This window comes from Girardinichthys multiradiatus, chromosome 17 (genome assembly GCF_021462225.1).
Source record: "Girardinichthys multiradiatus isolate DD_20200921_A chromosome 17, DD_fGirMul_XY1, whole genome shotgun sequence".
Classification (NCBI taxonomy): Eukaryota; Metazoa; Chordata; class Actinopteri; order Cyprinodontiformes; family Goodeidae; genus Girardinichthys; species Girardinichthys multiradiatus.
In genome coordinates this window covers 7,526,213-7,548,059 of record NC_061809.1, presented here as the reverse complement: position 1 = coordinate 7,548,059, position 21,847 = coordinate 7,526,213, and the positions used below count along the sequence as shown (strand labels likewise).

General features: G+C 39.8%; 1 protein-coding gene across 5 annotated transcripts in view; it reads left to right on the top strand.

Moving 5' to 3' along the window:
- Window positions 1-1,224: 1,224 nt before the first annotated feature.
- nav3 (neuron navigator 3) overlaps window positions 1,225-21,847 on the top strand; it is a 250,336-nt gene continuing 229,713 nt past the window's right edge. For 3 of the 5 annotated variants that reach the window (XM_047390367.1, XM_047390370.1, XM_047390368.1), the window contains exon 1: window positions 1,225-1,676. In XM_047390367.1, the coding sequence (XP_047246323.1) occupies window positions 1,419-1,676 (258 nt within the window). In that variant the 5' untranslated portion in view covers window positions 1,225-1,418. The remainder of the gene's footprint in view (window positions 1,677-21,847) is intronic. The other 2 variants (XM_047390372.1, XM_047390369.1) reach the window with 1 other exon arrangement.

Sequence of the window (21,847 nt, the reverse complement as noted above, 5' to 3'; positions counted from 1 at the left end):
AAGGGGACATTTTTAAAATGTGATATAAGACAAGACATTATAAGATAATTTGGTCTTTTTCAGACCTTAAATTTACTCCTGTTTGACAACAGCACTTCCACTGGTCCACTGGGGATTTAACGAAAACAAAGCCAGATTCAGAAGCAGTCTGTGAAACAAAACCAACAAGTCTTCCATTTGAAATAGGAGGCTATGTTCTATCCATCTGTCTGTCCATCCATTCATCCATCCTGGTAAAGGCCCATGAATCCTAACACCAAGTGGCAGGGGCCCCCAAAGTCTTTGAAAAGGGACATCCAAGAATAATCCTAATCAAATGCCTTAACAACCACATCCGACTCATTTGTATTGACTCCCAACACATCTACTAAAATTGTTAATAACACTACAGGAATGTATTTTCCATTGTAGTTCTGCCTTTACATTTCGGGTCATTCTTCAGCCTCCTCCATCTCATCAGATCTGATCAACTACCCTGTCCGTGCTGACATAAAGCACTCCCACAGAATGATGCTGCCCCACCTTGTTCTGCTTCAGTAATGTGTTTGGGGAGATGTATGGTCTTAGGTTTCCACCACATTTGGCATTTTGTTTGTAGACCATCAAGTTCTAATTGTGTTTGATCTAATCAGAGCGCCTGCCATATATTTGCTTCCGTCCCTTTAATGGGACCCAGCTGTAAACTTTGCCCAACTTTAATTAGGTTACTCCTGCAGGCAGGTGGGTGAGCAGGATTTTGTTAAAAGGGACCAGCTACAAATACATGCCACACTTTTTAGGTTTAGGTTTAGGTTTTTTTTGTCAAAAATATGCATACATTCCTATTAAATGCCATTGAAGTTTGTGGTTGTAACATGACAAATGTAAAAAAGTTCTGCATTGCATGAATAGCATGAATAGTTTGTGAGGCACTCTATATCCTAACAAGAAAATCTGCCACATTGTTGTATTTCTAATGTTCACATTTAATCTGTTACTCTCCCAAATGTTTAGAAAGACATTCATATGAACACACACAGCCTGGTCTCTGCAATCAGTTTCTCCCGATGGTGGCTGTCGACCTTCGAGAGGAGTTCACGCCCCCTCGCTCTGCTCTCTCTGACTCCGTGGTGCACTTCTGACAGTGAAAGAGAGGGAAGGGGAGGGAGCTGTGTTGCATGTGGGAGGAGAAGGAGGAGGGAGTGAGCAGGAGGAAGGAGAAGCCCTCTCAGTTTCTGGGAGTTCTGCTTGCTTAAGGCCACAGAATGAGCGCAGTTGCTTTCCTCTCAGTCTGAGAGGCAACTGCAGGTTTTCCTTTGCTTTCGCTCCCCTTTTTGTGCCAAGCCTCAAAGGACTACCCTGCAGATTTTCTCTTTTTGTTTAGTTATCTTTTTACCTTTCTCCCACCACAGTGTTATTATTGTTGCCTGAGAGATACAATGCCTGTAGTTGGTGTGGCTTCCAAGCTTAGGCAACCCTCTGTGGTGGGCACCAAGCCAGTGCACACTGCCCTCCCCATCCCCAGCGCTGTCAGAGCAGCCACCTCACAAGGCTTCATTGCCCGGCAGCAGGAACTTAGGGCAAGCGACGGGGCCCCAGCGCTCAACTGCCAGCTCTCAGTCAGGTCCGAGTACCAGCAGGAGAGGATGCCGGGAGGAAAGTCCAGAGCAGAGACCGAGGAGAGCAAGATCTGCAAGGTTAGTGAAGATGAACACTTGTAGCGCATCGGTTTGCAGCAGAGGCACTGCAGGTGTCAGTCTTGCTCACTGTGATCCTGTCAGGCTGTCGGCCCCCTCTGGGCTGGAGCAGGTGTCTGTTTTCCTCTGAACCAAACTTTTACACAAGAATGAGTCATTTGTGCTGTGCTGTGATGTTTTCACATCATCAACTAAGAGGGGACTGTAGATGAGTAATGAATCACTGACCAAATCCTGACTCATCTTTCTGACCAGTCTGCTTTGTTTTAGGGATAGAATGGAAGTCAGGGCTGTGAATATTTAGGCCCACTTGAAGATGTAGAGAACAACTTACCTTTCCATTCTGTGCTTGTATAGATTTTACAGATGCTTGCTGCTGATCTATTGTTTCCAAAGCATGTTTGTACCACATCATCTCTGTTGAGGTTGTGGATAAACAGACGTCATTTAAAACTGCCTAAGCCAAGTTTCTTCCTTTTTCCAATATGCTCTGTTCACTTTCCAAGGCTGCAACAGAGGAGTTAAGGTTGATATGCAGGGTGGAGGGAGGAGATTTCAAATCTCCCCGCCAAATGCTTTCAGCAACTCAGCAGTGTGTCCCACTTATTGAGCTGTCAGAGCGCAAACTGAAACTTTCCTGTTTGGTTAGTTAATCTTTCCTCGCTCCATTTGTCCACCAGCCATCGGTTCTTTCTGTTGATACAAAAATAAACTGTAATGAAACACAAAATTTACTTTTCAAATCTGGATTTCATTTTTGGTATGGTACAAAGCTGCTGGCTTTTCTCCTGACCCATAGGAAACACAAACATGAGTCCATGCTCTACTGCTATTAAACCCTCGCAATGTCTTTGACCGAGTCCACCCAGCCTGCAGGGCGACTGCAGACTGAGCGTGGAGGTGGGGGGAAGGTGGAAGTCCATCATTAACTTGTTGATAAACTGACAGCATTTGTTTTAACTTCAGCTTGGTGTATTAAAGGAAAGTTCTGTGTAGTTCATGTCAGTAAAAAATAGGCCTGGAGCAATTCTTCACACATGAATGATTCAAATAAAAAATAAAAAAACTCATTGAGGGTGAAATCTCGTCCGTCACACTTTTTTCACTAGGTCACATGTTTCAGGGACAGTTATTGTGGTTGCACAACATGCTCCTGTATACATTAAGTATAATGGAGAGTTAGCAAGAGATTGATTGGAGTTGTTGGAAATCCTCAGAGTGGTGGAAGACCAACAGCTAGCCAGATGTAGGAAACCATCTGAAGTAATTCTGAATATTTAAAGCAACTTTAACTAAAAAGGTTTACATCCATGGACTACGCTGCTATATTAGCAGATATTAAAGATCTAGACTTTTTCAAGAGACTGTGAAACTTGTAGCTGTTCTCTCAGCCAAACAGCTTTGTGTATTAACAAAAAGCTGAAACCTTTCGGCTATATCGGTCACCTCATCAGTTTAGATTAATCAGTCCGTTCCAAGTCCTCCAGAGGTAAAGTACAGGTTTTAGCTTTTGCAACACAGTAAAAGTGTTGGAAATGATCCCAGCAGGCTAATGATCACCTATATGGGTGAACCAATATAGTTGACTGCCCCAGGCAACATAATATTGCATAACTCGCATCTTTTTCAGCTGAGAAAATTAGTCTTTACGGTCTGATGTTTCTACTTGTCCGTGTTTAGAAGTTTTACAGTTTTTCTGTTTAGACATTGTTTTTATCTTTATCTATTGTTTTTTTGGAACCACGATTGTATTTTGTTAGCTCTACATTTTATTCTAGTTGTCTAACAACATATAACATATGCTACAGTATTACTATAATCTATAATGACTAAACAGAATCATGTTTTAAAGAATCCTAACTTTGCCTTTAAAGTAAGTGTTTTATTTGTCCCTTTATATTGTGACATTATTGACAGTTTGGCACATTGTGCAAGCATGTCTTTTTTTTTTCTTTTTTTCTGATGCCTGCACTTAATATTCCTGGTGGTTTACAGATCTTAAACCCCTCATTGACAGAGCATCAGCTAAATTACCTCAAAAATTAAATCAGTGTACTTTCCTTAGGCAGGAAGCAATTTCCAACTTGCCCCAGCCTGTCAGTGTGGTTCAGGAATGGTGGTATGGATGAGTAATTGGTCGTCTAATTGTGTTGTGTTGTCCTTTAAGAACTCCCTTGTATTTCAGAGGAAAAAAACACTAATATGCTTATTTTCACTCCTTCATATTCACCAACACTCCTTGTTCTCTATTATCACATAGAATCAAGTGAAGGTGTGTGTGTGTGTGTGTGTGTGTACTTGTACGTGTTGCTGAGTGAGAACCAATTTTCGTATTTTTATCGCAAAGTAAGGACATTTTCCTGGTCCTCACTTTTCCAAATTCCGTTCTTGGGACAGGGGTTAGGGTGAGTTTAGGACTAGGGTATGAATTGAGTTATTGTTAGGGTTAGGTATTAACTGGTTAGGGTTAGTGTTAGGGTCAGGGTTAGGCACTAAAAATCAAGGAAAATGAATGGAAGTCAATGGAAGTAACTGAAAGGTCCTCATAAAGATAGTAAAACACGTATGTGTGTGTGTATATATATATATGTTTGTGTGTGTGTGTGTGTTTATTGGGGTGGTGAATGTGAATCCCTGCTTGTTTTGTGCACATGCAGCCCCCACCTCTCCATATACAATGGTGTCAGCAAGTGTTGGCTTGTTTGGCAGAGGTTCAGTACATCCTTACTTTAGTTGTGTTTTCCAGTACAATAGCTCCCTCCAAACATCTCTGTAGGCTGTGCTGGAAATTTCCATTTTTCTGCTTAGTAACAATCAGATTTGACCCATAGCGCAGACGTGCCTTAGAATGCCTTAAGACAAAATCTTCTCAATCTGTTTTATTATAAACAGAGGCAAACAATTAATCAGCAGGGTGACATGGCAACAGATGCTGCCCTGCAGCAGGATGACCAAATTTAAGTGTTAAAATTTTAAAGCATTCAATTGACAAAAATACTAAATGTTTCTGCTCTGTAAATGTGTTAGCATGGGGTGTTAATCCTGTGTTGTCTCTTAGAAATAGCTGCCAACGCTAAGCTTTCCAGAAACACATCTGTAACAATACCAATCCTGTTTCTCTACTCAGGTTAGTTGTTTAATATTATCATATGCAATGATGGTGAGAGCAGGATCACTTTTTACTGAAGGACTGCAGCCCCTTGGCTGCTGCTGCCATGGTGTTGAATGGGGTTGAGAGGGCACAGTTATTGTATCCTTCCTAAACCAGAAGTCTGGGGAAGACTGCAGTAAAACATGGCTAACAGCCTTGATACTCAGTGATACTTTACGCAGAATTCAGACTATTCATGTTCTAAGTTGGAAGAGTCAACTGGAACGCCCTCTGAAATCGGAATCCCAACAGCGTTCTTCCCCAACCTCAATGTCAAAATACAATATGGCTGTCAAGTATCTGAAAAAGTGATTAAGGCCGCAGTAATAAACTTTTAGCAGTTTTAACTCATTAAATTAGTCACTAATCCTAGTACTGTACAACCTGTCTGTTAACATGTTGCTATGTTATTGGAATGTATAAATATGCTGAAAAATGCATTATCAGCTTTTATTGCTAATGCTAGCTAACCTGCTCTCTAATAACATTACTTGGCACATCTTACTGCAGGCATTTGAAATATGGTTAGGTGTTTCTAGAGCTATGCTTTAACATTTGAGTTAATGTCTTCTTGCCTGAATTATTTACAATTATTTAATTAATTAATTGTGTGTTTGCTGTTAAACAGTGCTAAATTAGTTAGGCATTATTAATTTCAATATGACCAAATACAGCACATACAATAGATATGAATTTAGGTATGATGCAAATTAGTGATAGTAGGCATAATTGGCCACAATAGTACTGAAACATATTTTCCAGTCTCAGGTATGTAGATTATTATCTTGTTGCTGCTTACAGTTTCTTTAAAATAAATTCAGTTTAGTGGCTCACACCAGTAGCCATTTGTTTTAAATTCCTTTTGGTAATCATTATACTAGTTAAAGCTTCTTCCAGAAATTACAGCCACATGATTTTGGGACAGTACAGTATTCACAGTTGTACAAATCAGCCAGCCAGAACAGATTGATGTTCTGACACGTTTTAATGTTTTAGGACAAGACTGTAACTTAATTAAAATCTTCTTAAAATTTTAAATATTGGGCACCAAAAAATTTCTTTTATTGGTCTTTTTGCCCAAATTATATTTGATAGTAGAAAGGACCACATACATCCAGGAACTTTTTCCTCAAAAGCTGAGTTGAGCAAAACCCATTCCATAGAATTGGCTAAATACAGCAAGAGCTTTTTGACCTGCAGACACCTTTTCTGCAAAATTAGTCTTTGTTGATCTTTGTTTGATTCCTTAAAACACTGCCTGTTTAGTTTATTGTTGACCAAATACAAATAAAACATTTCAATCAATTCAATTTTTCAGTCAATTCAATTTTTGCATTTTTAACAAAAACAAAATTGTGGTCTGCAAGTATTTTCAACTTGATATTGTTTGCTATCTTGGCAGAAAGTTAAGATAACACTGATTCACATTAATGGATTTAACTTCATCCTCATGTCCTACATCTCTAAATGAAATCAAAGCTAAAGTTGTAGATAGTAGGGGTGTAATAAGATTCTGCAATATTAAAAGGCCACATTTGTCAAATTGAGATCTCCTGAAGCACTGTCCAGTTGCTTCCAGCTTGAAAATATGTCTAAAGTGTTGAGGGCCTCTAAAATGAAGGTTCTGCTCTTAAAGTTTGATGCCCTCTATGTTTTTACTCTTATTTTGAAGTAAGAAATTAAATAGTTATTGAGTTTCCCTCATGTGTTGACAGGTTTTACTTCTAAAGACTTCTCACTGGGTTTCAAAACCATTCAAGGACCCTCCAGCACTCTTCATATGGTAACATTTGGGTTTGGTAAAATGGTAAAAGGGAAAAAGATGAGATGTGAAGGATTTGTAAGTATTGTGAAAATAGGGCAACTAGCTAATGATTAGTCACTAACTGTGCTAAGGATAGCATGTGCTTCAGATTGTATTTGGTCTAAACTACAAGGATTTTTGAAACTCATTATTGCTTGTTGGCGTTTGTGCTACATAACTGTTTCCAGCATTACCTTCTAATACTGAACAATGTAAGTAGTACTGTGTAACACCTGCTCTCATCAAAGGCTTCATCTTAATCTTTCCATGATCTGGAGGTGTCAGAGATTCCAATTTACTATTCTTGATGGAGATGAGAATAAGGTGAGACGTTTGCTGTCCCTGTTGTTCTTTATGCTGACAGTTCTCATCAGTCACTGCCAGTGGCACTGCATGATGACAGGCCGTCAAGAAGCATTCATGGGAGTAGACCGAGCTTCAATAAAGTGCTGCTCCCAATGATTAGCTTGTCCATCAGGAGTTTTGACTTCTGTCCAAATACTACAGCCGGGGATAATTTAGTGTTTTTGAAGAACTGAAGTCTGCTTATGGCCTCTATATTTGATGTGTAAATGAGATAAAAAATAGATATTTATATTGGATTTAAACTTTTCTTATTCGCTATCCATGATATTTGTGTACTTTCATTTCAAGAGGTCCACACTCTGCTATTAATCTGATATCCCCAAGTGAAGAAAATCATACTCCATAGGGTAAATATGGGCGTTTATCAGAAGTTTTTTTCACACAAGTCATGACCATTACACGCTGCTATTTTTGCTGCGCTTTGATGTCTGGGAAATGTTATCCTGCAAAGTACTTGAGTATTTACCGGAAGTGCAGACGGGTGCCAGACACGCTCGCCCACTTGAAGAACAAAAAACATCCTGTTGACCCTGCGTGTGCTTGTGCAGAAGATACTCTGATGACTGAAGAAAGCTATCCGGATCGCTTGTTGTGTATTTTCTCATTTGGTGCATTTCCTGCTCTGTCCAGATAAACATCTAGACAACAACTTGAACATGTTCAAAGTAATTGTAGTTGGGTGAAGTGTCAGTGGTCCAGTGACTTGAGTGAGTAGAATATAAACAATGTTTGTTCTTTCTCTGGGTGGCCTTTACTGTGTGTTCTTGCTTTCTTGAGTTTTCTGTCTCTGTTTGCATGGTTTACACCTTATATCAACTGTTTTATGGGTTCCAACATTCTTTTGATATTCAATGCAAACCAGGTTTGGACTGTCCAATGCAGACAGGCCGGCTGCACTATGTCTTTGTCTTAGTGATTCATTTAGAGTCATACACTTTTCACTACAGCTTAATAGGTGGGCTACACTCTCCTGTCTCTACTAAAAAGAGAAGAAGAAGACAACTTTGGATTGATTTCTTACCAAGAATTTAAATCCTCTATTAGTGAACCTACAGGTACGCATGTGCAATGGTGTCAAAGCATGTATGATTTTCACAGAAACGTTTTTGACAGAATGATGGTAAAACATGGTGGTGACAGCATCATGTTGTGGCGACATTTTTATCCATCCATCCATCCATCCATCCATCTTTTTGCTAATCATGTTAGAAAATAACATTGAATAATGAAGTTTTAATGGTATCTATAACATTTCACTGCTCATGTTTTCTCCAAACCTAAAATATTTCCCTGAATTAGTCTTTGCCATAAGTGAGTGAAAATCCTAGTAGTCTTTTTTTGTCAGCTGAAAAAAGAGCACCACAACAGACTGGGAAAGGGCAGCACTGCATTACTTTATGTTCCATACAGCAAAACAATAAATGGCAGGAACGTTATAATGGAAAAGTATGACACTGCTGAAACAACAGAGAGGTCAGGTGGAGCCAGAGGTGGGTAGGTTGGTCCAGCAGAAAAAAGAAAATTAGTTGATATTGGTTTGATAGGGTGTCTGAACATGTTCTGGCCATGGGTGGTCTGATTCAGTGACTGCTTATTTCCATATCTGGTGGAGAAGTTGTCACTGCAGGAAAGTTTGAACTCTAGTTCCAACTGATCTATTTACAGATGAACTATCCAAAAAGGCCAGAGTCATAGGCTTTTAGGCTTTTCTTGACTTTTTTTCAAAGTCTTTCTGTTGCTTTTCAAGGTAGATAGGTAATTATAAAACATACCTTTCAGACCCAGAATTAATATTTAGGGCCACACCCTCTTAAACAGAAAGGCAGAGTTCTTTTTCAACCACCACATGTATAACATTAACACGAGGTGTCTTTTTAGGCCCAAAACAAAGTTGTGAGAACACTAATTATAAACAAATGTGTACAATTTGGATTGGGAGCTACATTAACATAGTAAATACATACTAATGATATGCTGTCATGTTATCCACAACCTCTGGAGGACTTTTAAATACATGTTTCCTCTTAACACAGACATCAGATTAACAATGTTATTCAGCAGTCAGGTAATTACATTTATCTGACTGCTGCCAGAATTTGACTTACAGATAATCTCAGAACTACTTACCCCCTTGGCAAATTACATAAACTCTAGCAATAGAGTGCTTTTCAAATCCCTCCATAGGGTGCTGGTTTGTTAGGTCTAAAAAGCTAATGTCGCTCAAACATTTGTCCTGAACTTCCAGACCCTCCTGGGACAAATCATTGTACATCTTCACCTAATCAACTCTTGTTCAAGCTGGAGACTTTTCCATCAAGCATGTCTGTTTGGGTGGCATTGCATTTTCCATTGTAGTTCAAGTTTAGTGTTATATAAGATCACTGCTCAACAGTTGACAAATAAATTAATATAACTGAACTATAAAACCATAACAATTGAAAACTGCTTACAAGAAAACAAAGATGCTGCTTTATTTGTCTGTGCACCTTTTTGTATCAGCCTTGATGAGCTTGATGCTGAGTTGTAACAGTTTTTTTTTTTCCTGCAGCTGTGGTATTATTGCAGTTCACGGTCAACAAGTCTGTGGTCTGTTCAGCCAATCAGAACTAATGTGTTAACAGACAAAGCACCCCAGCTCTCCTCGCCTTTTCCAAGCAGGAAACATGGCAGTGATTTTTGTTCTTACACATCATTCTGAACCAAGAGATTATCAAATTAAACCAAGACACACAAATAAATCAGATTACCTTAGCATATGCCTTAGCCACCACAGACTTGATTTACTTACAGTTTTTGCATTAGTTCATTTCTACTGAGATTTGCTAATGACCATTGGGTAAAAATTGGGAAAATATTTCAGAAAATTTCATTCCTTCCTTTCACTACATCTTTCATTGCCTCTTGTCTGACAAACACTATATCATTGCCTTCCATCCCACAGGGAGTCTGCAGTTTAAATTTTGGAGTGAGAACAGACAAAGTGGCCGGTGTTTACAGTACAGCCACACGGGTTAAAAATACCCTCCTCTGGAAGTACAGACACAGTTTTCTCTCTAAAACTTTAAGACAAATTAGATTAATCATAAAACTAGTTCAAAAACAGAATCTCAGCAGCAAGAAATTTACAAGGAATTACATTTTTCAGGTTAACTTAAATGCTGACTACCATCACTCATGGTAAAATGTAGGTACAAAAACAGCACTATACTTATTAACTGGTTATTTTTTTTATAACTGTTTTTCAGTTTTCCACAAGAGCTCAAGAACAGAATGCAACAGATAAATGAAGTTACTTCAGTGGGAATTAATCGTATCCTCACATCTTTGTTGTTACAGATGATTGGGAAACATCATCTAAACCAGAAAAGTCTTTCAAATATTAAACTCATCCAGGTGTTTTAGGGGTAACATGAGTTCTCTCTGGGAACATAATCATAAGGCTCATCTCAGTTGTCAACATGCATGGCATATGAACTGGACACTTGAACTCCCATGGCCTTCTCAGCAACTCTGCTAGGGTAAAGCTCTGGTCCATTGTTCCACATTTCTCCTTCATGTACCAGACAACAGTCTAGTGCCGGCACAAGAGAATTCCGTTCATTAGGTTTTATGAGCTTTTTAACAACCAGATGTTGCTGCACTCTAGTGAAAATGTGTTAATCTTTAAAAAAAAAAAAATCATCTTTTAAGTGAATGCAGCAACTATCAGATCTAAAAGTAAGGACCACCACTTGACCCAAAGGAACCTGAGGCACTCAGAAAGAGTAGGCTAAAGTAAGTGCATTGATTTTTCAAGTTCTTATGAGAGCCATGTCTGGTCCTTCCCAGTGTGAGATAACCAGATGCTGGCTCTCCATTGAACCTTTACATGTACCACCTTAAATGTGCAGTGTTGATTTTGTTTTCCAACTTTCTGTAGACCCATCATTTAATCTCAGGGACTCTGCCTCAACACACTTGATGTCTACAGGTTGTTACCTTGCAGTGAGTCAGTAAAGACATGCATGCACACCTATAAAGGCTGTTTTGACGATTGTGATCCATCATGCCCTCCACCTTAGGTTTTTCCCATTTGTCTCTCTTCAGGTGTCAGTTTTTCTGTGGGCTCTGTTTTCTTTTTATTCTCTTTCAGTGACTTCTTTTCCAGCAGTTGTGTTTTCCACTCAGTTTTCTGTCACCGTCTCTCTGCTCTTTCCTATTCCCAGCATTCCTCGATTAGTTATTTTTTTCTTTGACTGGAACTTTTATTTTTTTTTGTCCCCCTTTCAACTTACATACTTGTATTTTCCTTTGACCTTTACACTATTTTACCCCAACACTTTTTTTCGTTCATCTTTTAATTTTTGTTAAATATTTAACAACAAAGGCAGATGGGGAGATTCCCCACACACCTGGTTCACAGTCCTGTTTCTCCAGCTGTCACAGATAACCTTTCCTTTTTCAAAGAATTTATCACTTTTCCTTTATTTCTACTTATCAGTCACCCACTTTTTTTCAAACTTTACCATGTCCCTGGAGCACATCAAACCAGGAGCAAAGCAGCTGGAGGGAAACATCTGGGTAAGCTGGTGTCAGAAACAACTTGTAACACGTCCCTTAACACATTTTAACAAGTGCCAGGTTTCAGTCTGCGTTGTGATTAGGAATGTAGTCAGAAACTGATGTGAGTTGTCTCTGTTGTACTCACTCATGATTTACTCATCAGCAGCAGTGGAGGACCTTTGAACAGATTGACAAAGATCTTTTGTCACTTCCGAGTCCCAGTGCAAGGAAGAGGTAAACTCTGTGTCAGCAATGGCAATATACTTTTAAATTAATATTGTATGTCTTATTATAGTATGATAATTGTAATTATAAACCAAAGTTGTTTCATACCTGATGGAATCCCAACTCAGATTAAATAGAAAATGTAGGAATTTACCGTTTAAAACACTCCTCTTTGGGTGATTAGTGGTAAAGTAAGATTTTGCAGTTATGCATGGTCGACCTAAGGTCTGTTGGTGCAAAAGACAGGTAAAGAGGACAGCTTATTGGAAGTGACCAAAAGAAACTACTGGAATTAGAAATTTATGCATCAGAGTGATAGCTCAGGTCGAGCGATCTGGAGTCAAAATTTGAGGGGAAAGACTGAGATGGTTTGCACATGTGCAGAGGAGGGATTGTGGGTACAGTAAACAAAAGATGATGAATATGCAGCTGTCAGGAAAACCATAGAGAAAGTTTATATATGTTCTGAATGAATATATAGAGTGTTATTGTGATAAAGGAGCGATTTTTGCTGGGGTGAGAAGGAAGCAGTTCGTCTGAGGTGTTTTATTACTCATTGGCCCAAGTTAGTGCGGTGTATTAACACCAAAAATATTCTTCCAAAGGTCTTGTGCTTCATTCAGATTCAACTTTGCAAACATAAATTGTGCTGACCAATTTCAAGAGGGAAAGGCCTTTCTACTGGCAAACCTTCTAAACAAGCCATACTGTTTAAGGCTTAGTTTGTATATTTTGAATGAAATTGTGTCCTCATGAACTCAAACACATAAAATGAGATACATCTTGGGTTTTGGGGCAATTTCTCAGACCATTGCCTGGTCTCATATTTTAATGTCAACTTCTAGAAAGACAGCAGATGACTTAAAGGTTTTCCACATGTAGTTAACCTCTTTTTAACTGTAGAACGGTGAACGGCAAATTGTTTGAAAATAGCTTTATAACCCTTTCCAGGTTAATGGGCAGGCACGATTGCTTCTTTAATTCCTTTTTGGCAACATACATCTGAAACCACAAACCACCAAAATTCCTGCTTTAATAGAGATGTTCACACACGTTGATCAGTAAGTAAATTAAGTTAAGTCAGGATAAAGTAAATAACCTGATCTAGCTGTGAACGCTGAAAATATTTATACACTTTTTATCAGTAAAACATTTAATAATGTGATTTGTTTGAAATCTTTAAAGATTACAGAGAATTTAAGTACACCCTTTCATCAAACTTTTTGACAGGTGGGTGGGACTTCCGGTGAGGGCGGGATTTCCGGTGGGGGCCATATGGGCGCCATGTGGTTGCCATGTGGGCAGGAGGTCACGTGGTCAAGCAGGTGGTGTGTCCAAGGGGGGCGTAACAGTGGATGCTGATTGGTTGTCGTCATTAGGGGCAATACCTTAAATGAGTCAATTAAAACACAGGGGTGTGTTTGTTATAAATAGAACAAGACAAATATGGTATTATCGGAAACTGTTTGGCATCAGCACCAATTAAAAATAGAGGGGGTGTGTTTGTAAGCATCGTTAAACCTTGAATAACCCAATGAAAACAATAGGGCGTGCCTTAGTGTTTACTTTAAATACAGAGATAAAACTCTGCACTTTACATGCAGCATTCGTTGGAAAAAAAGAACACCCGTTCAACAATGGCTAGAGTTAAGAGAGTTTATCGTCAAGCGGAGGAGAAACGCAACGCGTGCCAAGATGATGATGATGAACAAGCAACTGCATCATATACTTCCTCAACGGAGATACCTATCGGAATTCCCGTCGTGACATACTCTACCGATGATGAGGATCCAAAATCAACTTCAACAACCATGGTTGAAAATCAGACCTCGGTTCGGCCAAGAGGTATGTCAGTTCTGTGCGAAACCCCAGTGACCGTCTACCAGTATTCATCCCGTGAATTGAATGCTCCTAAGAAATCAACATCCTACATCTGCAGGGTACAAAGACCCCCGTTCAAGACTCTGCAGGAAGAATGGTCTTTGGAGCCATATGGCCTGGTTGGCAGTTGGGGTTATATTTTCATGTATGAAATAGGAGAGCTTTGCCTGTATCAATTGGATCAAGATGAGGTATTTAATGGATCACTGGCTCTGTGTACACTCACCCACAGCGACTGGGCTGTGTTAAAGCTTGCAATCCCGCACCTTAATGATAGCCCTGAAACAGTCTCAAGGCAGGAGAGGGAGGAAGAAGAAGAAGAAGAAAATGAACTGTCTCCTTGACCTGTAAAACGGGCGAGAATGTTTCATATACCATCCGATGTTGAAATAGCTGAGAGAGAACCTCTCTTTAGCGCAGTGTGGGGGTCAAAAACCACAGCAAATGGCCGCTGGTCTTTTAGGGCAAGCAGACGCAGGAACAACCGGACGAGTCCCTCAGATCTGTTTGTGTTGGAGGCTTTCAATCAAGACTGCGGCGTATTCAAGACAATGCTGGCTCTGCCGTTTGAAGCTTGGGCAGAGAAGATGAGTGAAATTGGACATCGTCTTTCCGACCTTTTCCAAAAGTCACGAAGTTGGATCGATGTCATGTCAGTGAAAAAAACGCTGACGTTTCCTGTTTTACGTTTAGAACGAACCCTCTTCTGAGGACACGCCCCTTCCTATGATATATATACGGGGGGGATAACTGCAAGCTCACAGGCACTGAGAATCGTATCATGAGAATGAGTGGACCGACACCATACAGGGATCTCTACAACCACCGAGCAGAGATCCACTTCTCTCCTGAGCACGATGAAAGCTTCAACATTGGACCATATCATCCGCCTTCCCCTGACCTCTTCTCACCATCCACCTCAACATCCTCATTCTCAGAGAACCACTACAGTCCTGCATCACCTACAGGATACAACATGAAATATCTACCGCTTTCTCCAGACCTCTGCTCACCATCACCGCTATTCATGGCTGAGTCTGTAGACGCGAATGTCCTGCCTGAAGACATGAAGGTGGTCGTGGAGGAGGAGGTAGCCACCGGCTACTCACCCTCTACCGAAGCCCCTACACAAACCCTGGAACCGATGGAGGACCCTCAGCCTTCAGCAGAGGATGAGAGTAACCAGGAGGACGAAATTGACGGTTGGTTCTCAACCACCCTCATCAATACGGTGAAAACAGCGATACTTCATTTATTCAACATAACCTCTTTGAACTATCTCAGAGAAACCTGCTATGGATGTATAACGAACCACCCAAGCCAGCGTCAACACCATTGCCTGGAGGTACTGGGGGAGGATTATTACCAAGTCAACTTTCAACGCATCGTACGACGACTCGTAACCCCCAAACTCATTCCTGCTATTCAGAATCTTCTGGTACTTCGAAGCATACAAGCGGATGACTTCAGAGTGAAGACAATTGCCAAGACGGTTTTATATGAACTGAAATCGGTACAAGGCATCCACAGTGCAATAGCGCACGTTTATGATCGCATGGTCGATGAGAAACATCTCAAACAACTTAACTCTGTTTCAGAGTGCTATGGACTGACAAACTGATCTCACATGTTTGATGACTTGTTGTTGTATCATTTTTTTTTTTTTTTAGTATTCCAGTACTTTAGTTAATCTGCATTATATGATTTTTCTTCTTTTTTCTTTTTACTATTAAATACAATTAAAGTAGGAACATAGTAACCTTTCCCAAAAGTGTTGTTTAAAAAGCTAGTAGTGTTTGAATTCATCTGCATTTTATCTGATTTTGTTTTCTGGTTGTTTTTTGTTTATATTAAATAAAAAAATAAAAAAAATAAAACAAATAAGGATAAATCTACCCTCCTGTGTGTTTTTTCTCATTATTTAACAAGTAATCGGCAGAGTGAGCATAAGGCAGAGATGGCAGGAAGACGGCTGATGAAGAAAGTATATTATAGCCCTTCAAATCCGGGAAGTTTTGGGGGTGTAGATAGGCTGAGGAGGGTTATGCAAGATGAAACGGGAAAGAAGGTTGCGGTTGAAAAAGTTAAAGATTTTTTATCAGGAGAAGATACCTATACTCTACATAAACCTGCAAGAATAAAGTTCCCGAGAAACAGAGTTTTTGTCACCAGACCATTGAGGCAGTTCCAGGCTGATCTCTGTGACATGCAAGCTCTGGCCATGGAAAATGATGGTTATAATTATTTATTAACAGTCATTGACATCTTTTCAAAAAGGGCGTATGTACGAGTTTTGAAGAGGAAAACAGCCGCTGAGGTGGTAAAGGCATTTGAATCAGTTTTTACAGAAAGTCAGATCCCCAAAAAACTTCAGACTGATGCCGGTAAAGAATTTTTTAACAAGAAATTTAAAGTTTTAATGGAGAAACACGGTATTGAACATTTTGCCACAGCGAGTGAAGCAAAAGCTTCAGTGGTCGAGAGATTTAACCGCACATTAAAAACAAGGATGTGGAGATATTTTACAGCTAACAATACCCGGCGGTACGTCGATGTACTGCAAAACCTAGCTAGAAGCTACAACCATTCCTACCACTCCAGCATTAAAATGAGCCCTATGGAAGTGACCCCAGAAAATGCCTTTCAAGTGTTTCAGAATCTGTATGATGTCAAGTCCAACAGATATTGCAAGGACTCAGTGACAACGTTTAAACAAGGGGATCTTGTCAGAATATCCAAGGTCCGTGGAGTGTTTGACAAAAAATACGAACAGTTTTACGGATGAAGTGTTTACAGTCTATGACCGGATACCCCGTTCTCCTCCTGTATACAAACTCAAAGATTTGGATGGAGAACCTATCGAGGGTTCCTTTTACGCTGAGGAACTTCAAAAAGTAAAAATATTTAACGACAAGATGTATCAAGTGGAAAAAATATTAAAACGACGTACGGTCAAGGGAGTCAAACAGGTTTTTGTAAGCTGGAAAAACTGGCCTGAGAAATTCAACAGTTGGATCAAGTTTGATGAACTTCGAAACGTATAAAAAAGGTTTGCACTAAACCTCACAGTTGACACAGCATCATGAACCGTCAGGTAGAGGATGATGGCTTTTACGTTACTCTTCCATCTAATGCTAGCATGGAAGTGTTTAAAAATAATACCAGTTCAAGTTTCCGTGTAAATTTAGCTCAACATATTGATTTAGAAGGCCAATGGATGGTTGCATTAGCCGAGATTTCATACCCTCATACATGGCATAATTTACCGGATTATGATGCCTACTTTGAATGGAGGAAGGTTGGTGATGTGGAGATCAATACGCAAAGGATCAGAAGTGGCTACTATAACAGCGTTGTTCAACTCGAGACAGAGATGGAAATGTTTTTCAAAAAATTGAAATCGGGTTTACGCATTAAATTCAGCAAAGTTCAAAAGAGATTTGCATTTCAAGCAAATAGTCCGTATGAAATACGCTTCTTCAGCACTCTAGCTTATATGATGGGCGTGAAACCAGGGGAATGGATTCATGTTTCTGAACCAAAACTGGTTCCTTTTCCGGCGGATATAAAGGCTGGTTTCTATCACCTATACTGTTACAGCGACGTGGTCAGCCCACAAATAGTAGGCGACACTTTTGCACCTTTACTGCGGACCGTCAAAGTACAAGGCACATTCAGTGATATGATTACTCAGACGTTTAACCCCGCCCACTACCTTCCAGTCTCCAGAAGACATATTGAAAATATCAATATAGAAATTAAATCGGACCAAAACGTTCCTGTAAATTTCGTCTATGGAAAGACCGTCATAAGACTACACTTCAGACCGGTGATATCACAACGTAGCCTGAGATACATTTTATTTGTATAAACTATTCCAGAGATATGTATATAACCTCTAAGATTGATTGGTTATCATTCATATTACGCTGAATTAAGAGAGAACATGGCATATCTAAGTCTGAGACGTGATCCAAATCGCTTTGTAAATTACTATGTAAGTCAATCAGGCGGTAATCTGCCAGGGTTTTATGGGGCCCCGGTCATGTACGGACGCGGAATTGGATCATTATTTTCAAAATTATTCCGCTTCGTATCCCCTCTGGTTAAAAAAGGATTTGCAATTGCAAAACCCCATCTTAAAACGGCTGCATCAAATATCGCTTCGGATGTCATCGGTAGAGCCGTGAGTAAAATGAGTGGTTCTACACACATCGACGGTCAAGAAGGTTCAGGAATTATGGTTTTATCCAAAAGACCCAGAACAAGACCCCCTGGTGATCGTTTAAGGATGGTTAAAAAACAACGACAAACGTGAAAAAGGAGATCAGTCGCAGCTGACAAACGAAGAGGAAGGAAGTCATCCGCAAGTTTTGATATATTTAAATAATGGCTCTTTTACATAACAAATCATCAGAGTGCACGCTGGCAGAGTTGGACTTATTTTCTGCCCCGATGACGCAGCTATCGATCGAAGATAAAATTTACACCGAGATCCAGCCTTTATCAGCAATCACTGATGGAGGGCCGATCGAGTTTTTCATTCCGGGAGACGGAGAAAAGTATCTGGATCTCAACGATACGCTGTTGCATCTCAGAGTGAAAATTACTAACGAGAATGGAACAAACCTGCCAGATGATGCACCTGTAGGGCTCATCAACTACCCGTTAAACACCATCTTCAGTCAGTGTGACGTCACTCTCGGAGATCGAATGATTTCACAATCCAGTGCTACACATCCATACAGAGCCATGATTGAGACATTGTTAAACTTTTCTGAGGATTCTTTAAAAACCCAGTTTAGCTCTGGTCTTTTTTATAAAGACACTGCAGGTGCTCTGAACTCTATTGTTACAACTAACGGCCCTAACCAAGGTCTTAACAGCAGAGCAGGCTTTACGGCAAATTCCAGGGAGGTACATCTCCTAGGCCCCCTACATGCAGACATATTTTTCTGCGAGAGACTTCTTTTAAACTCTGTTGACCTTAAAATTAAACTTACAAGAGCCAACGATGCCTTTTGTCTCATGGCCGCAAGAGACTCCACTTACAAACTCAGGATATTAGGAGCATCTCTTTTTATCAAAAAAGTTACTGTCTCTCCAGCTGTACGACTGGGGCACGCTTCAGCTTTAATGAAAGCAAATGCTCTGTATCCACTTTCACGTGTGAATGTAAAAACATATTCCATCCCTGAAAATTCAAGGGTATGCAACCAAGAGAATCTTTTCTTAGGCATCTTTCCCAAGTATGTGGTGATTGCGTTACTGGATCATGACGCTTTTACAGGAACACGCAATCTCAATCCGTTTGACTTTAATCATTTTGATATGGAATATTTAGCTTTGTGTAAGGATGGCAGACAAATTCCTGCTAAAGCCTTCCAGCCAAATTTTAACCAAGGTCATTCAGTGAGAGAGTATTACAACTTGTTTACGGCTACAGGACGACATCTAAAAGATCTTCCACTGAGTATATCACGTCAGGAATTTAATCAAGGATACTCTCTATTCACATTTAATCTTAACCCGGGTGAGGACACAGATGCTCTATCTCCAGTTTCCAGTGGGAATTTAAGATTGGAAATGCGCTTCAGAAACCCGTTGCCATATACCACCACGCTGATCATCTACGCTTGTTATGATTCTATTTTAGAGATTGATTCAAAGAGGCGTGTGCTGGTGGATTATTATTAATCTAATCAGGCATGAATAATCATGAAATTGAGAGCCTGATGCGTCATCTGCTGGGAGATTTGTTTTGCGGTGTGTGGCCGTGCGACCAGCTGCCACTGCTAGCTGACAAATTCCCAGGGCCGGCCTACTTTATCGTGAATACACATCCTTCACACATGCCGGGGGAACACTGGCTAGCTCTGACATTGGATGAGAATGGTCAATCCAGCTTTTTTGACTCTTATGGATTCTCTCCGGATTTCGAGTTCTACCCGTCAAGCATCGTAACATTTTTAGAAGACAGATCCTCAAAAATATTGTATCATAATAATCAGCTTCAAAACACTCTGTCCACTGTGTGCGGTCACCATTGCATTTTTTATCTATGTCATAGAGCGTGCGGATTATCAATGCAGCAAGTGTTGTCGAAATACACCGGAGATGTGATTAAGAATGATTTAATGGTATCTAACTTTGTGAAAAAATATCAGAAATGTGTCATTAATCAAAGTTGTACATTTTATACTCACGGAACATGCTCTTTGGAGATGTTTCTGGATTGTTATGGAATTTAAAATGTCTTATTTTTTTTTTCATTGTTTGTTTTTTTTTTCTTCTTATGATTTAATATTTGTGTAATGATATCATATGTTAGTGTGTGAAGTAGAGAACGAAGTTAGACTTGAAAAATATAATCAATAAATATTTTATTGAATAAAAGAAATAGACTACATGTTTCATTTTTCTTATAACGGTTTATGGTGAAAATGTAATCCATCGGGGTGGTAGTGTCGTCTTACGAAGAGACCTTTTTGATCTCCCATCAGCATTTTTTGGATCTTCCAGCTCAGATCTCGACCAGTAGGGAGAATGAGTTATCTGCCTTCTTCTTCTTTTTCTTCTCTGCTCAACGCTGGGGGGTGTACCCCCATTTTCAATCGATGTACCCTCTGTTTTGAAACGTCTATATTCTTCACGAGCATAAGGGTTAATGACTGAAGATATAGGTATGTTTACTTCTGACATGGAGTGTAGAAAATCAGACCATCCTCGGGTTTGTGATGCTCCAGATTTTTTAAACGGAAGCATGAGATTTTTCAACAAATCAATCATGTGGGACCCCTTTATAATATTTCCGTTAAATACAAATTCACCTCGCGAAGTCCAACTCTCACTTATTTCGGATAATTTCTTCAAAATGTACTCGGCATTTTTACGATTGTGTTTAGGAAGGCTTTTCAGTACTTCCGTAAGAACCTGATCCTTAGGGGCCTCGTCCTGCCCTGGGCCTTGTTTTTCTTGGGACCGCTCATGTTCAGGAACCTCTGTGTCACGCTGCAGCGTTAAACTGACCCGCTGTTTTTCTTCTTTGACACCTTGCTTAAGTAAAGTCAGATACATCTGGAGAAGAGCATCGTATCTCTTGATTTTTTCATAAGAAGTCAAACCCGGCTCGTTTAATATCGCTCTCATTTCAGCATCCAAATTCTCCTCCGCCGTCTGTCTGATGGACGTGTCTGACTGGGTCAGACGCTTGAATTGATGAGGGGAAATGAGAAACATCTTCTGCGATGTTCTGAGAGACATTATCTCCTGATGATTCCACCCACTAGATCACCGATCAAGGGTGCAAGAGCCGTTAAGATGGGCAGAATAAAACCACCTCGTTGCTTTTTGAGAGCCAACTGTTTAGTTTTTATCCCGGTTCTTTTATCACCCAACAATCTGATGATATTTCTTTGTTTCTTCAATTGTCGGTGTTGAGAGGGTGATAGTTTAATGTTACCTTTTAGGATATTCAGTGCAATCTCGCACAGAGCCTGAATAAAGTCGGGAGAGCAGTGTGCGAGAATATCTTTACGTTTCTGTGGACAGGCCTGGTACAAAGCTCTGAATAATGGTAAATTCCTTTTTATACGCGCTGACATGATGACTTACTTTGTTCTGGGTACGTACACAGCAGGCCACTGCTGAGGAAGTATCCCCGTTCTCAGTCTGAAATGTTCTGGGCAGGTAGGCGTAAAATCGATGATTAAATATCCATGAGCTTCTCTCGTTGCGTCTTCAAAACTCTCCAAGAAGAGACCCTTTTGAGATGGAAACATTTGGCGGGCCAGTATATTCAGCTGCAGTTTATCTCTCGGGTTCTTAAACAACACCATATAATTACAGTTCAAACTAATAGTGCGACTGAACTTTCCCTGATGAAAAACATTCTGAGTCAACATCATAACACTCATATTACGATGGTGACGAAACTGGGTAAAGACCTTCATCACGTTTTCATCATCTGAGGCTTGAGCAATAACATCGTCTAGAATAATCAGATGATTCTGATCAGGAGGAAACAGGTTTTCATCTTCAAAAGAATGAGGCAATCCTTCCACAAAGGTAATATTTTTATTCATCTTCTGCAATTCAGCATACATGGGTTGAAAAGATGTGTAAATCCATACAATATTTTCTGGAACAATATCCATGACATGATTACAGTTTTGTAAAATACTTTTTACAAAGAAAGTTTTC